The sequence below is a fragment of the Eurosta solidaginis genome, chromosome 1 (genome assembly GCF_040869045.1).
Source record: "Eurosta solidaginis isolate ZX-2024a chromosome 1, ASM4086904v1, whole genome shotgun sequence".
NCBI classification, from domain to species: Eukaryota; Metazoa; Arthropoda; class Insecta; order Diptera; family Tephritidae; genus Eurosta; species Eurosta solidaginis.
Window position 1 is genome coordinate 115494964 of NC_090319.1, and position 18338 is coordinate 115513301.

The following is an 18338-nucleotide window of genomic DNA, read 5'->3' on the forward strand; positions in this document are numbered from 1 at the left end:
TAAAAGGGAGTGGTGGTTGGTGTATAGGTGGTCGCATTTTCGAAATATCACCATAAAGGTAGACCAGGGGTGACTCTAGAATTTGTTTGTACAATATGGGCATCGAAAGAAAGGTGTTAATGAGTATTTTAAAAGGGAGTACTGCTTAGTTCCATAGGTGGACGCCGTTTCGTGATATCGCCATTAAGGTGGGCCAGGGGTGACTCTAGAATTCGTTTGTGCAATATGGGTATCAAACGAAAGGAGTTAATGAGTACTTTAAAAGGGAATGGGCCTTAGTTCTATAGGTGGACGCCTTTTCGAGGTATCGCAATAAAGGTGGACCAGGGGTGACTTTAGAATATGTTTGTACGATATGGGTATCAAATGAAAGGTGTTAATGAGTATTTTAAAAGGGAGTGGGCCTTAGTTCTATAGGTGGACGCCGTTTCGAAATATCGCCATAAAGGTGGACCAGGGGTGACTCTAGAATGTGTTTGTACAATATGGGTATCAAAAGAAAGGTGTTAATGAGTATTTTAAAAGGGAGTAATCCTTAGTTCCATAGGTGGACGCCGTTTCGAGATATCGCCATAAAGGTGGACCAGGGGTGACTCTAGAATTCGTTTGTACAATATGGGCATCAAACGAAAGGTGTTAATGAGTATTTTAAAAGGGAGTGGGCCTTAGTTCTATATGTGGTCGCCGTTTCGAAATATCGCCATAAAGGTGGACCAGGGGTGACTCTAGAATGTGTTTGTACAATATGGGTATCAAAAGAAAGGTGTTAATGAGTATTTTAAAAGGGAGTAATCCTTAGTTCCATAGGTGGACGCCGTTTCGAGATATCGCCATAAAGGTGGGCCAGGGGTGACTCTAGAATTCGTTTGTGCAATATGGGTATCAAACGAAAGGAGTTAATGAGTATTTTAAAAGGGAGTGGGCGTTAGTTCTATAGGTGGACGCCTTTTCGAGATATCGCCATAAAGGTGGACCAGGGGTGACTCTAGAATGAGTTTGTACGATATGGGTATCAAATTAAAGGTATTAATGAGAGTTTTAAAAGGGAGTGGTGGTAGTTGTATATGTGAAGGCGTTTTCCAGATATCGACCAAAATGTGGACCAGGGTAACCCAGAACATCATCTGTTGGATACCGCTAATTTATTTATATATGTAATACCTGCCAAGATTTTAAGGGTTATTTATTTCGCCCTGCAGAACTTTTTCATTTTCTTCTACTTAATATGGTAGGTGTCACAACCATTTCATAAAGTTTTTTCTAAAGTTATATTTCGCTTCAATAAAACAATCCAATCATCTTACCATGTTTCATCCCTTTTTTCGTATTTGGTATAGAATTATGGCATTTTTTTCATTTTTCGTAATTTTCGATATCGAGAAAGTGGGCGTGGTCATAGTCGGATTTCGTTCATTTTTAATCCCAAGATAAAGTGAGTTCAAGTAAGCACGTGAACTAAGTTCATTAAAGATATGTTGATTTTTGCTCAAGTTATCGTGTTAACGGCCATGCGGAAGGACAGACGGTCTACTGTGTATAAAAACTGGGCTTGGCATCAACCGATTTCGCCCACAGAAAAGAGTTAACGTCATAAAATCTATGCCCCTACCAAATCTCAAAAGGATTGGTTAATTTTTGTTCGACTTATGGCGTTAAAAGTACCCTAGACAAATTAAATGAAAAAGGGCGGAGCCACGCCCATTTTGAAATTTTCTTTTATTTTTGTATTTTGATGCACTATATCATTACTGGATTTGAATGTTGACATAATTTACTTATATACTGTAAAGATATTAAATTTTTTTATTAAAATTTTACTTTAAAAAAATTTTTTTTTAAATGGGCGTGGTCCTTCTCCAATTTTGGTAATTTTTATTAAGCATACATATAGTAATAGGAGTAACGTTCCTGCCAAATTTCATCATGATATCTTCAACGACTGCCAAATTACAGCTTGCAAAAATTTTAAATTACCTTCTTTTAAAAGTGGGCAGTGCCACACCCGTTGTCCAAAATTTTACTAATCTTCTATTCTGCGTCAAAAGTTCAACTCATCTACCAAGTGTCGTCGCTTTATCTCTCTTTTGTAATGAATTATCGCAATTTTTCGGTTTTTCGAAATTTTCGATATCGAAAAAGTGGGCGTGGTTATAGCCCGATATGGTTCATTTTAAATAGCGATCTGAGATGAGTGCTCAGGAACCTACATGCCAAATTTCATCAAGATACCTCAAAATTTACTCAAGTTATCGTGTTAACGGACGGACGGACGGACGGACATGGCTCAATCAAATTTTTTTTCGATCCTGATTATTTTGATATATGGAAGTCTTTATCTATCTCGATTCCTTTATATATGTACAACCAACCGTTATCCAATCAAACTTAATATACTCTGTGAGCTATGCTCAACTGAGTATAAAAATTATAATAAGTTGTGCATCCAACGAGTACTATTTGTCGCTAATTTGTGTATGCCATTAATCCTATCCACAATTTCAGTGCTATTTTGATTTAAAAAATGATGGCTTCATTTCTTGCGATTTGAAATTTATATTCAATAAATAAAAGTTTGAAAAACTAAAAAACTACGCTTTTATAGCTAACCGAACTAAAAATTAGAAAATAACTTTTAATCACAAGGATTTTATCTTACATTGGTAGAGGGTGGAATACTTTACTATAAATAATTTACTTAAAATAAAATTACCTATAAAAAATTTAAGTTGTTAACAGAATAATCAGATCCAGAGTTAAGAGCATTGGGCTCATTTTAATATATTTTTGTAATAGTTGCAAATAGAATAATTTGATTATTTCATATATCAAGCACCCCACGCTTTTTACTCTGAATTTGATTATTCTGTTAACAACTTAACATTTTTTATTGGTTATTTTATTTTGGTTAATTATTTACGGTAAATTTTCCACATTCTACTAATGTAACACGCTATTTTTGTGATTCAAAATTATTTTCAAATTGTTAGTTCGGTTAGCTATATAAGCGTAGTTCTTTAGTTTTTACAAATTATTATTTATTTTAAATTTTTTTATAACAACATAAATTGTTTAATTTTATAGTTCGATGTATTTTATCTGTAGATTTTCATGTTTTTGAGTACGTTCAGTCGTCGGCCATTAGCTTGTACGTGAGGGACCTTGACTGTTTGACTGATTGAATTCTGCGCCTAAAAAAATTTCGGAAGTAGCTAATTTTCCTATATTGTTATTTGACTCCAAAGGAAAATCAAGTAAAAAAGGCTATTGCAAATTAACGTGAAGTTTATCTTGCGGAGATTATCTCATTTTTTCCACTTTTCTAAATTTTCCATATCAAAATAGTGGGCGTGGTTATCCTCGGATTTCGCTCATTTTCAATATCAATCTATTCTGGGTTAAGATAAGCTCGTATAATGAATTTGGTGAAGATATCTCAATATTTGCTCAAGTTATCCTGTTAACGTATGGACAGACGAAGGGACGGGCATGGCTTAATCAAGTTTCTTTCGATACTGATGATGTGGATATATGGAAGTCTATATCTGTCTCGATTCCTTTAACCCGTGCAACCAGCCATTATGTTAATATACGCTGAGTCCCATCTGCAATGCATTACATCCAACTAAAAGCCAACAACGGACGGCTTTTATACATGAAACCAGATCTGCGTCTGTATTCAGTAAGTGTGAAATTTGAAATTTACATTTTTCTTTTATACAAATTATATGACAAAGAAGCGTAAATTTTAAAACTAATTTTACTGAATCTATAACCTGAGCGAAGGTGTGAAAACGGTTATTTTTATAATTTGTTCGTAGTTTCAAAGAAAATCTATCTAACACTATTACATGTTAGTGCACTATTGTATATTAGTTTTCTTTAAAAAAAAGTATACCGATGGCAGCAAAATAGCATATGTGACCAGGTCTATGAAAAGGTGGCTTATGACTCAAAAGAGAAATTGCTGTTTTTTTTAGTCATAAGCCACCTTGTCATAGACCGGGTCACATATATGTAATACTATTAGTATTTTAACGAATATTAGCAACACTAAGGGGTACTGTCATCTCTAAGCCGATGCTAAGCAGTGACTCTATGCACATCAATAATTCAATCATTATGTCTACACATATGTACGTACACGCAGCGGAGAAGCAACGCACAAACACATGCAGATACCTTATCTGAGATATGCAATTATAATTGGGGAAGTGTCGCTCACAAACACACGCGCATGAGCTGTGAGAGAAGCTATAAAAATTGTGCATCTGTAGTTATAGCTGAGAAACTTATAGCAGATAGCCAACTGGTAGATTCTAGAACAGAACTACCTAGAAATGTGAACGAGTAAACCAAACAGTATAAAAGGCGACAACAGTAGAGGCGCGAGAATCAGTTTCTATTAAGCACGCTATCTGTCAGGCAATAGAAGTGTTATTTTAAAAGTACTTGATTAAAGGCCATTTTGAATTATTGAATATTGGAGTTATTTATTCAACAGTTTAGTGATTCGAACTTAGCAGAAGGTTACAGATATAAGAGGAATTGCAGTAAATTCGTTACAATTGGTGTCAGAAGAGGAATTGTTAAATAAATTCCGGAGACTTCGAATACAACTTGGGCATGGCAAAGTGGAGTGAATTGAACATCCAGCAGCTGAAAAAGGAGTTGGAGAGTCGTGGATTGAATACAAGCGGAATTAAAATCGAATATCAAGCACGACTGCGAGAGGCAATGGAATTAGAGGGAATTAACGTGGAAGAGTATGTCTTTCCTCTTGATGGCGAGGAGACAACAAAAATTAAAGAGAAAAATAAAACATCGCAGACAGTTACGAGCACAGACTTGAACATGATTTTAGCTGCAATATCTGCTCAAACATCGACAGTGTCATCTCAACTGGCAGAACAAAAGACATATATGGAATCGCAGGAGAACTGTATAACATCCAAGATGGAATCCCAGGAGACACGAATAACATCAAAGATTGAAGCACAAGAAACGCGTATTTCAGAAATGTCGACACAGATAACAACCAAGATGGAAACACAGTTAGAAGAACAGAAGACATATATTGCTGAGCAGTTGAAAGCACAAGAAACTCGCATATCCTCGCAGCTGGAAGCACAGGAAGCAAGGGTATCATCAAAACTTGAATCGCAGGATGCAAAAATCGCACAACTTCAGGCAGATGTCGATGATTTGAAAGGTCGTATGTAGCAATTACAACTAAATCGCCCGGCTGTTTCAGCAAGCAATCCAAAGGTAAAGACACCATTCTTTGACGGTTCTGTTCCTTTTCAGGTCTTTAAGCTACAGTTTGGGAAGACCGCAGCAGTGAACAACTGGAATGCTGAAGATGCAGCTCTGTTCGTGGCATTGAAAGGGCCAGCAGTTCCAACAATGTGGGTGGCCGTAAACGCAGAGCTGATGGAGATGAGCAAATCTCCAAGACCAATCAATCGTTAAACTAAAGCGAGTCAGCCACAAGGGGCGACAGCTGGCTCCCTCAATTGAATGCCCCATAATCTCTATCTCATAAATTGGAAGAAGGTCAAACAATCTTACAGTCGGAGGACATGTGGATGGAAAGGAACATTTATTGACTGAAGATACGGGTGCATCCCATTCCATCATTCGATCAGATTTAGTCAACAAGAAGGTAAGACCATTGCTTGGAGCAAGATTACGTACAGCTTCGGGAGAGGACACCCAGGTAACGAGAGAAGTAGCATGTGAAGTAGCAATTAGGAACGTCACGGTACTACACAATTTTATAGTGGCAGAGATTGTTGATGAAATCATAATTGGTGTGGACTTCTTAATCGACCAAGGCATCAAGATCGATATGCAAAGCAAGACGATGCGATATAAGAACATGGATGTGCCACTTAATTTCGGCTACGAGAGAGGCTACAGCAGTAAAAGAGTGCTGGTGGAAGAGAGTCAGCAAATACCACCAAAATCCGAAGCAGTCATCTGAGCAAAGGTTGATAGAGATTGTGGGACAAAAATTGTGGGTTGTCGAAGCAGCAAACAAATCAGCACTGAACATACTTGTAGAAAAAACCCTGGCTATGACAAAACAAGATGGACATATTCCGGTAAGAGTACTCAATGAGTTCAAGTCACCACTCAATTTGACCAAAGGAGCTATTTTGGGAAGATGCCAAGAGGCTGAAGTAGTTATTAACTGTGAACAGCTCCAGGAACACGTTTCATCTAGTAACACTGATCTTTCAAATGACATCACGGCATGGACGTAGGGGCTAAAGGAAGCCTATCAGAGTAAGGCAAAACAACTGCTCCTAAAGTACGCGAACATATTTGATCAGGCCGCACCAACGTTGTGAAACATCAAATTGACACTGGAGATGCGCAGTGTTCCACTGGCGAAGCGGGAAGTTGTGAGTCAAATCATACAAGAAATGAGCGACAGCGGTGTCATCGAACCATCAGCTAGTCCATGGAGCTCACCGGTAGTACTTGTATAGAAGGATGGAAAAATGAGGTTTTGCGTGGACTACCGGAATGACGTTACGAAAAAGGATAGATACCCATTGCCAAGAATTGACGACACTCTGGACTCGTTATCTGGTATGAAATGGTTTCCCACACTGGACTTGAAAAACGGCTATTGGCAAGTTGAGGTGAAGGAGGAAGATAAAGAGAAAACAGCCTTCAGTGTCGGTGATGGTCTTTGGCAATTTACAGTGACGCCTTTGGGACTTTGTAATGCACCAGCTACTTTTGAGAGACTCATGGACTAGGTACTGAAAGGTCTACATTGGAAAACATGCTTGGTGTACCTGGGCGCCATCATTGTTTTGGGCAAGAAGTTTGATGAACATCTTAAGAACTTGGAGCAAGTTTTCCAGAGAATAGCTGGCGCTGGTCTGAAGTTAAGTCCCAAAAAGTGTGCGCTGTTTAAAAAGGAAGTAAATTATTTGGGTCACAAGGTAACGACAGAGGGCATCTGCACTGCGAACGAAAAGATAGAGGCTGTAAAGGATTGGCCAAGACCACGGAACCTACATGAATTGAGAAGTTTCCTTGGGATGTGCACATATTACCGCCGATTTGTACCAAATTTTTCCAGCGTAGCCCATAGCCTCCATGAGCTTACAAGAAAAAATAAAGCTTTTGAATGGAAGAAGGAGCAAGAAGTGGCTTTCCAAACATTGAATGAGCGGTTGTGCACTGCCCCAATGTTAGCATATCCAATTCCAGGAGCAACATTTATTCTAGATACAGATGCGAGTGGATATGCTATAGGAGGCGTTTTAGCACAACTGGTCGATGGACAGTAGAAGGCAGTTGCATACTACAGCCGTTCAATTGGAAAACCAGAGAGGAACTACTGCGTTACGTGGAGAGAGCTGTTGGCATTAGTAGAGTGCATTAAACATTTTCACAAATACCTCTACGGCCAACGATTCCGTGTCAGGACAGATCACGCAGCGTTAAAATGGCTTCTGCAGTTCCGTAATCCGGAAAGACAATTGGCACGGTGGATCGATCGACTATAAAGCTATGACTTTTCCATTGAGCATCGAAAAGGTAGTACCCATGGAAATGCTGATGCAATGTCACGAAGACCATGTAGTCTGGGATGCAAGCACTGCTCAAAGGCCGAGGCTAAAGAAGACATTATAGATGTCCGGCTAATGACTATAACGTGTACGCATGAATGGGACAAGGAACAACTAAGAAAGTGTCAGCTAGAAGATACAGATCTGTCACATGTTATGCAAGGGCTCGAACGAAACGAAAGACCAAGCAGAGAGGATATGTCAGCAGAGAGTCCCATTGCGAAGTCATATTGGGCACAGTGGAACAGTTTAGAATTGATATCCGGTTGCTTGCATCGAGTATGGGAGAGTGAGGATGGTCAATGCAAGAAGAAACTGATAGTTGTTCCCAGAAAGAGGATTCCTGACGTGCTCAGCGAGCTGCACAATGGTCCAAGTGGAGGTCATCTTGGAATCACGAAGACACTCGAGAAAATTAAGCAGAGATTCTATTGGGTTGGTTGCTGTCAGTCGGTCACCGATTGGATTGCCAATTGCGAGGTATGCAACAGAGCGAAAGGGCCCAAAACCCGAAGTCATGGCCAGATGAAGCAGTATATTTCAGGTGCACCATTTGAAAGGATCGCCATGGATGTCGCAGGTCCATTTCCTACTAGCAACCGCGGAAGCAAATACGTACTGGTGGTTATGGATTATTTCAGTAAATGGCCAGGGGTATACCCAATCCCAAATCAAGAAGCGGAAACTGTAGCAGAAGTGTTTATAAACAATTGGGTTGCAAGGTATGGTGTACCAATTGGAGTTACATTCTGACCAAGGCAGGAATTTCGAATCAGCTGTGTTCCAGGAAATGTGTAAATCATTGGGCATTCGGAAAACACGGACAACTGCATTGCATCCTCAGTCCGATGGCATGGTGGAACGATTCAATAGAACATTGGAGGATCACTTAAGGAAAGTAGTGGACCAATTCCATAAAGAGTGGGATACCCGCATACCATTATTCTTGATGGCTTATCGATCAGCAGTGCATGAGACAACGGGTCAAACCCCTGCAAAAGTAATTTTTGGCAATGACTTTAGACTGCCAGCTGATTTGAAGTTTAGGATAGATGCCGATGCGGAGAGAAATGTCAAGAGATCCACTGGTGATTTGGAAGAAGAGCTGAGAGAAATACACGATCTGATAAGGCAACAAAAAAAGATTATGAGTGACAAGATGAAAGACAGATACGATAAAGCAATTATTTCGAAAGGTTTTCAGGAAGGAGATTTGGTGCTGTTATACAACCCACAACGAAAAAAAGGTTTGTCCGAAATTACAGTGTAATTGGGAAGACCCATACAAAGTTGTAAAACGGATCAAGGATGTAGTGTACCGCATACAAACCATCGCTAAACCACGAACCAAAATGAAAGTGGTCCATTTGGAAAGGCTGGCAGCGTTTAGATCAAGAGATTTGTCTGATCGGGGCGATCAGACTTAGGTGGAGGGCAGTGTAACGAATATTAGCAACACTAAGGGATACTGTCATCTCTTAGCTGTTGCTAAGCAGTGACATATGTACGTACACGCAGCCGAGAAGGAACGCACAAACACATGCAGATATCTTATCTGAGATATGCAATTATAATTTTGGAAGTGTCGCTCACAAACACACGCGAATGAGCTGTGAGAGAAGCTAAAAATTTTACATCTGTAGTTATAGCTGACAAACTTATAGCTGATAACCAACTAGTAGATTCTAGAACCGAACCGCCTAGAAATGTCAACGAGTAAAGCAAACAGTATAAAAGGCGACAGCAGTGGAGGCGCAAGTCTACGAGAAACAGTTTCGAAAAACCTGTTGGTTAGGGACTTTGTGAATTGAGCTAACGAAATGCAACTCTTGCAATAAAACCAGGATGCATTAAATCAGTCCAAAATTTACTGAAGAGCAGTGTTAAAAACAATTTTTTTATTTTTCTCGATTTTTTGCTATATAATTTTCGGCAGTCATCTGTCCTGGTTCCGATGAACTCTGTTGCCATGACAACGTTGCATGATTTTCCAAAAACTTAATAACTGATTTTTATAGTTAATTATAAATTTAATAGCCTTGTTTAATAGAATTTGATAATTTTGATTGAGCTTTAGGCCAGATTATTAAATAAAACTTCTTTTTTTAGTAGTATAGACTCCGACCATACATATCCATATGTATTCTTGATGATGAATTCAGGTTGAAGTCGAAATATCGAACAAATAAATATATTTTGAATACTACTAAAAAAAGAAGTTTTATTCAATAATCTGGCCTGAAGCTCAATCAAAATTATCAAATTAAGTTAATTATAAATGAGTTTTTTTCTGAATCCCGTAAAATAGTTAACTTTTTTAGCAATTAAATAAATAAAATAGTTAGCTTTTTTAGCAATTAAAAATTTTCTGCAGCGAAACTTTACTTCAAATTACATATAAATAAAAATTCAAGAATTTTGTATATATTTTAAGAAAATATAAATTTTTAAACTCTTCTCGTGCTGCTTTAGCGTTGCCATTGCGTTGCCTGTGGAATGAGAGCATGGAATCTCTTAGCTCTCTAATGAATCTCGCACCCCGGGAATAATATGATCTTGACTGATAAAGTCTTGTTTACTAGGAAAAATAAGGTCCTCAATTAGACTAGACCTAAGAAGGGTGGGCGAAAACTCCATTTGGGGGAAAGGGCAATGCCTCCACGGAACTGTATACATGCAATGCGCATGGGACCTATTGCTCTTACTCTCATTGGGTATTTACAGCGATGTTCAGGCCCTTTACTATGGATCCTTGTTTGGTGGACTCAAAAAAGTTCTAATGTAAAAAGAAATAGAGCGGGTATGAAGATTATAAATTATAAGCATAGCGGTAGTATTAAGCCCTTATAGGCATCCCGGATGATAATAGTATTAATGACTTATTTAGTAAGAAATAACAGACTACATGGTGCAATGCCTGACCTTCGATATTGGGAGGATTGACGTGTCGGCATATAATTTGATAGGCAGGCAGCCTTTAAGGCATTACTGCATAATATTTGGCAGAGGGGACTACGCACTCGATGAATATACAGTAAAAGTTCCCATCCAAGCTTCTCAAATTTATTAAGAGAGAACAGTGAAAGAAGCAGAGGGAAGGCCACAGGTAGAAATGGGTGAGCGCATTTGGCGTTCGACTCCAGGGCTAGTGAGCAAAAACTTCCGGATACTGCTGTCAGATCTTTATAGGTCGACCAGTCCTACTCAACCTATTTCGAGATAACTGGCGCAAATTGGGATCATGAATTTAGTTCAAGTCTTCCGAAACCTGTCCCTCTGAACATATGCGAGGCATCTGCTTCCAAAAAATATTATCAATAGAAACATTTTCTGTGCGGTAGGAATACTAGAAGACTTTTGGTATTTGCTAGGAGAACATTATTAGTTTTATAACATAAGTCCTGGTGCACCATTGACGTTATTATTTTGTCAGCCAATGGTGGTAGTACTATTGACAAATTCAGTAGGTAAATGTGGGTGTATTAGCTGTGCGGTCCCATGATAAGACGTCCATCGTTCCGAAGACTACAAAGAGTTTAAATGGAGAAGACGTCTACTTTGGTTAGCAACGGGTCAACCTAAATAAGTATCATTGTCATTGCTATATATTTGGATCAGTTTTGGACTAACTAAAGCAGTCTAATTATGTGGATGTACTCGCGCCTTGTGTGCAAACTGAAGTTAAACCTAGTCCAAGCTGTATAGAAAAGAAACCAAGCAAAACCAACAACTAAACGAAATTAACATAAAAACTATACAAATGTGTGAATTTGCAAAACCAAAACTTTTAAAAAAACAACTACTTGTGTGTAGGAAGTATACATACATGTATCTTTGTGTGCCGAATTGAGCTCTATATCTAACATTTTTCTACATTCGTATGTCTACCATCAACAACAACAGTGAACACTCATAGTAGATTTGGAGGGGTGCTAAGACACCTCACCTGACTCTGACTATCCACAAGATTTGCTTTTGCGACAGATGCTGGCGTTGACATTGGCATTGGTGAGTGTATTGGAGTAGCTGTTGCGCTACTCCTATTTGACTTCGTTGGTGTTAGATTTTTGGTAGTGTTGATGATGGCCGCCATCAAAGGTTTGGTTACGGCCGGTGCAGTTTTTAGGTTTTTGCAGCGTTTTTGTGCGGTAGCATAAATTGGCTCATTTAACTTTGTTATTATAGCATTAGGCTGCGCAACGAAAACCGATGGCATATTGTTAGGCGATGCCAACATTAACAATGCTGACGCAGGATGATGCAGTGTTTGCAGTGTGTGTGGTGACTTTATTAAATTCGATACAGGACTTCCGTCCACTGCAGTGAAAGCTTTCAACTTATTATCAGCAGCAACAGACGCAGCATGACCGCTAGAGGCAACAGCATCAGCACTGGCGACAACATCACCAGTATCGTCTACAGTCACTGTAATTGTGACTATAGAGTGTTGTACTGTGGGAGGTGATTGCAGTTCATTTGATTGATGCTGCAGTGGCCGCTGGTGCTGTTGCTGGTGCTGATGCGTGTACATATGCGGATGCAAATATTGTTGAGAACATTGCTGCTGATGCTGACTTTGCTGAAGAGCTCGTGAGCGATGTTGTGGACTTACTTGTGAAGAGCTACCACGTTGTGGTACTGGTGGTAGATCTGTTTCAGCTATGTTCGTTTCGGGTAATGATTGATGCTGGTAGGGGGATGCCAAGCCGTTATGTACATAAAGATCAGGTGGTTCACAATTCGGGCATGTATTGCTTTCGCCATCGGCTATTGAAAACTCGGTAAGTGCTTTATTAGCCAACCCTGTGTTGAGCTTTAAACGTGGCTTAAGCGGAGCAAAAAAGTGCTTTGGGCTATTAAGAATTGGTGGCACATGAGCAGGTGTCGTTGTAATTGCGATAGTTTCTATTGCAAACTTATTTAGTTGATTTGCGCTCGGTACAGTTACTGTAACACTTTGCGCATTTGATGAGCTCCCATTCGATGTGGGTGTTGTTTCAGTCGTAGACACAAATGTGGTCAATATGTTACGCTGTGTATTCTGATTTTGTTGTTTAATATTTGGTGAGGGTGTAGCCATTTGCAATGCTGGCGGCGAAGTTCCGAGTGGCATCTTTCGGTGCGCAAAAGGCGATTGCAGCTTATAGTCCCAGCCATTTGTGTGACGCATTACTTTTGACGTTGGGGAGTAAGCATTGGAAGTACTTCCTATAGGTAGAAAATATAAGATTTGTGATTAAAAATAATTCATATTTACATACATACATACATGTGTAAAAAGTAATGTTAGAAACTTATTGTAATATATCCATATTCACCCTACATCCCACAAATAGTTGTACTATGAAAAGGGTGAAATTTGAAATTATAATATGGTTAGTGTAATATTTATATTTTTACGAATATTAGCAACACTAAGGGGCACTGCCATCTCTAAGCCGACGCTAAGCAGCGCCTTGTATGCACTTACATAAATCAATCATTATGTATCTACATAAACGAATCAATCATTATGTCTACACATATGTACGTACACGCAGATATCTTATCTGAGATATGCAATTATAATTGTGGAAGTGACGCTCACAAACACACGCGCATATGAGAGCTATAAACGTACATCTGTAGTTATAATTATAGCAGATAACCAACTAGTAGATTCTAGAACAGAAGCGCTTCGAAGATGCAACGAAGAAATCAAAGAGTATAAAAAGCCTCAACAATAGAGGCGCTAGAATCAGTTTCGATTAAGCACGCTATCTGTCGGGCAATAATAGAGTTATTTATTGTGAAGTACTTTAATAAAGGCCATTTTGCATTATTAAATATTGGAGTTATTTATTCAACAGTTTAGTGATTCGAACTTAGCAGAAGGTTGCAAATAAGATGATTTGCAGTAAATTCGTTACAATTGGTGTCAGAAGAGGAATTGTTGAATAAATTCCAGAGGACAACAAGGACATGGCAAATTTGAGTGAATTGAAGATCCAGCAACTGAAGAAGGATTTGGAGAGCCGTGGATTTAATACAACCGGCATTAAACTCGAACTTCAGGCACGACTACGAGAGGCAATGGAAGCCGAAGGAATTAACATGGAGGAGTATGTCTTTCATCTGGATGTCGACGAGACAACAAAAATTGAAGAGAAAAATGAAACATCGCAGACATTCACGAGCACAGACTTGAACATGATTTTAGCTGCAATATCTGCTCAAACATCGACAGTGTCATCTCAACTGGCAAAACAGAAGACATATATGGCATCTCAACTAGAATCACAGGAGACACGTATAACATTCAAGATGAAAACTCAACTGGAAAAAAAGACATATATAGCATCCCAACTGGAATCACAGGAGGCACGTATTTCAGAAAGGACGTCGCAAGTGTCACCTCATCTGGAAGACCAAAAGACATATATGGTATCTCAATTGGAAGCGCAGAAGGCACGTATATCTGAAATGTCGGCAGAAATTTTGGAACAAGTATCATCAAAACTGGAAGCGCAGGATGCAAAAATGGCTCAATTTCAGGCAGGAGATGATTTAAAAGGTCGCATCGAGCAGTTACAACTAAATCGCCCAGCTGTTTCAGCAAGCAATACGAAGGTAAAAACTCCATCTTTTGACGGCTCTGTTCCTTTCCAGGTGTTTAAGATTCAGTTTGAGAAAACCGCAGCAGTGAACAACTGAAGTGCTGAAGATAAAGCTGCTGCACTATTCGTGGCATTGAAAGGATCTGCTGCTGAAATCCTACAGACTATTCCCGAGGGAGAGCGGAAAAACTACGAAACATTGATGAGCGCTCTAGAGAGGCGATACGGAAGCGAACACAGGAAGCAGATACACCAAATAGAGTTGCAAAACCGCTACCAAAAAGCTAATGAGACTTTGCAGGAGTTTGCGCCATATGTCGAAAGGCTTGTGGAGTGGACTTCTTAATCGACCGAGGCATCAAGATCGACATGCAAAGCAATGATGACGATGAGATATAAGAACATGGATGTGCCCCTTAATTTCGGCTACGAGAGAGGCTACAGCAGTAAACGTGTGCTGGTGGAAGAGAGTCAGCAAATACCACCAAAATCAGAAGCAGTCATCCGGGCAAAGGTTGATGGAGATTGTGGGACGAACAAATTACGGGTTGTCGAAGCAGCAAACAAATCAACACCAGACATAATTGTAGGAAAAACCTTGGCTATGACAAAGCAAGATGGACGTATTCCAGTAAGAGTACTCAATGAGTTAAAGTCGCCACTCATACTGACAAAAGAAGCTATATTGGGAAGATGACAAGAGGCTGAAGTAGTTATTAACTGTGAACAGCTCTAGGAACGCGTTTCAACTATCAAGACTGATCTTTCAAATGACATCACGGCATGGACGGAGGGGCTAGATCAAGATAATCAGAGAAAAGCGAAGCAACTGCTCCTAAAGTACGCAAACATATTTGACCAGGATGGTTCCAAACCAGGCCGCACCAATGTTGTGAAACATCAAATTGACACTGGAGACGCGAGGCCGATACGTCAAGCTCCGCGTAGTGTTCCACTGGCGAAGCGGGAAGTTGTGAGTCAAATTATACAAGAAATGAGCGACAGCGGCTTCATCGAACAATTAGCTAGTCCCTGGAGCTCGCCGGTAGTACTTGTAAAGAAGAAGGATGGAAAAATGAGGTTTTGCGTGGACTACCGGAAGTTGAATGACGTTACGAAAAAGGATAGCTACCCATTGCCAAGAATTGACGACACTCTGGACTCGCTCTCTGGTACGAAATAGTTTTCCACACTGGACTTGAAAAGCGGCTACTGGAAAGTGCAGGTGAAGGAGGAAGACAAAGAGAAAACAGCTTTCAGCGTCGGAGATGGTCTTTGGCAATTTACAGTAATGCCCTTTGGACTATGCAATGCACCAGCTACTTTCGAGAGATTCATGGATCAGGTATTGAAAGGACTACATTGGAAAACATGCTAGGTGTACCTGGACGACATCACCGTATTGGGCAAATACTTTGATGAACATCTTAAAAACTTAGAGGAAATTCGTTTCAATATTATATATATATATACATCTTCCGGTTATTACTTGCAAAGTTTTTTATTACTATGTTAAACAGGTGAATTAAGCAGAAAACGAAATCTCCTGATTAAATTTACGGTCAGGCAAAATAGAAAGTTCGAAAACGATCTGAAAAGCTTTCAAATTAGTTTGAGAAAGTTCATGTGATATTCAAAATGAAAACGTTCACATAGCTGAATAAAGACAGAAGATGCAAAATTATGTTGCTCTGAAATCATAAAAGATCCTAAATGGCCACCATTAAGAAAAGCTGCCACATTAAGTTCTTTCCGAAGTTCAAACGAAGTGACGAAACTTAACTGAAAAAATTTGTGTTGGAAATTTTAGTTACTGAAGGGAAGAAGATTCAGACAAAACCACAATTTCAGGCAAAAACAGCTACGACAGCTAATTTACTGCTTAACATATTTGTATACATTTTAAGTTTCCAAAATTTCTTATTCCTGATAAGCGTATATTTGTTTGCTTACCTATATTGGATCCCATGTGATCCTGTAACACATTCTCAAAGTAAGATAAAGGCGGTACGTTTGATTGTAGATCATTCAGTTGGTTGGCCACCTGTTCGATGGGTGTCAATGGTGTCATAGGGCCTACAATGCTGGGTAACGTCATCTGTGAACCTCCGCTGTCGGTTGTGCAAATGTGTAACATATCTGTATGTGGTACATGTGAATGTAAATCGGCATTACTCACGACCTCTTCCGACACCACCGACAGATGATCAAATGTCTGGTGTAAATTTGGTGCGCTTTCACACTGCCCTCTCGCAGTATTCGTCACCAAATTTGCCATATCTGGACGGGATGCAGGGCTTTGGGGAAATTCAGATGGGAACTCAACAAAAGACTGCTTAGCTGCCAACTGTGGGCAGCTACCACCATTGCAGCATTCATCACTACATTGATCGTTGTTTTCTTTACAAGTATCACAGGAATCGGAGTCCTACAGAAGCATATTGAAAAAGAGAGCGTGTTATAGAGAAATTATTGTGAGGTTTCTTTATAACTCACATCACTGTTGCAGTTACTGTCACAGGCAACATTACCGCTACCCCGTACGCCAACACTACATCCGCTATGCCTGGCATTGCACTCGTAATCTAAGAGTTTCGCCTTAAAACGCTTATTCAAACGATCGCATTCGTCGCGTAGGGTCCAAATCTCACGTCGCAACTGTTCGTTCTCTCTACGAAGGCGTTTGATATCCGATTGCCCTGAAATTAACCAAAAGGAAAAAGCTATTTAATCAAGTGCTGAATTGAATTTAAAAATATGTAGGGACGAGACTGTTTTCGGCTGTGCCCAACACCTCATGCCTTTCATGAACAGAATTGAACAATACTCTGATGAAATTTCAAAAATTCTAAATAATTGGCCCTATAGCATATACAATGTACAGAGAAGAGATAGAAGAGACATTGTCGATAAATCTATAATAAATAACTAAATGGTAATCCTGACACAAAGTTTCGCAGTTCTTGCACACTACATAGCTATAATGAAAACCCTCTTATCTGAGCAATCGGTTGAATGTATCATATATGTATATGCTACCGAACTTGAAGACCTTTTGAGACCACTGTGTATTTGAAGCTTTTAGAAGCTAGATCGGTTGTATGGGTTATATATTTTAGTTACTACCAAACTTGACAGTTTTCTCAGACAATATTGTAGGCTATTTACTGCCGTAATCATTTGTTTAATTTGAAGCTTCCAGCTGTTAAATTAAGACAGAAATGACGAAAACCCTCTTACCTGAATGATACTTTGTATGAGATATATACTAAGTACATATACATACTATATCCGATCATGGCGATTCAACGATAATATATGCTATATAAAAAGCGTCTGGTGAACTTTGAAGCTTTAAGCGACTAAAATGGGGAAGATGTGACAAAAAATTCTATTTTCGAAAAATCTGTTGAATTGGACATTATGCTATAGTTATCTCAAACCTTTAAGGACTAGTTTGGGCTCAAAAATACAGACGTATATGGCTAAACCAATTCAGATTTTTTTAATGGTCACTGCAGTATTCTTTTTGGTGAGTCCACCTCTTCTCCTTTAAGGAGTTACAATTTTGGGACAGGGACGAAACGTAATAGATTTTTTCATATTCATGAAATATACAATTAGGCCTGGCGGCCACCGTGGTGTGGCGAGAGCGTACTCCACTTACTACAGCGAAGATCGTGGGTTCAAGTACCGACAAAGCATCATAAAAAATTTAGAAACAAGCTTTAACCCAAAATGTGACATTTATTTTCGCATTAAATAAATAAAATGAAAGCATGCGCGATACAGTTCCAAAGGGGTTTAGGTCGGTCTTCTCTTCCAATTGTTGTCGTGCATCTTTTTACATTTTTCCTACAAATTGGCAGGACGGGACTTACATGTTTTACGCCGATTCCGAGAATCTTTTCATTGCAGAAATACACTCGGAGTGCTTGCCAAACACTATCGACGGGCGACCCCGCTTAGAAACATTTTCTTCCAATTGAAAAAACTTGAGTCTAAAATTTTGATTTTTCCTTGCACGAGCGTGAACTCAGGATCTTCAGTTTGGTTATATGTAATACTTTATATAAAGTAGAAACCCTGGAAGAGAATAGCTTAAGCTGCAACCGTGTTAACTTTTATATTGGCAGTCAAGCAGCAATTA

The 18338-nt window shown here is 39.2% G+C and overlaps 1 protein-coding gene across 8 annotated transcripts in view; it reads right to left on the minus strand.

Annotated features, from left to right (window-relative positions):
* Window positions 1–18338, minus strand: part of LOC137236741 (uncharacterized) — a 208403-nt gene that overhangs the window by 39204 nt on the left and 150861 nt on the right. For all 8 annotated transcript variants that reach the window (XM_067759714.1, XM_067759711.1, XM_067759708.1 and 5 more), the window contains 3 exons: window positions 16685–16887; window positions 16142–16616; window positions 12205–12800 (listed from right to left, as the gene is read on the minus strand). In XM_067759714.1, the coding sequence (XP_067615815.1) occupies window positions 12205–12800; window positions 16142–16616; window positions 16685–16887 (1274 nt within the window). The remainder of the gene's footprint in view (window positions 1–12204; window positions 12801–16141; window positions 16617–16684; window positions 16888–18338) is intronic.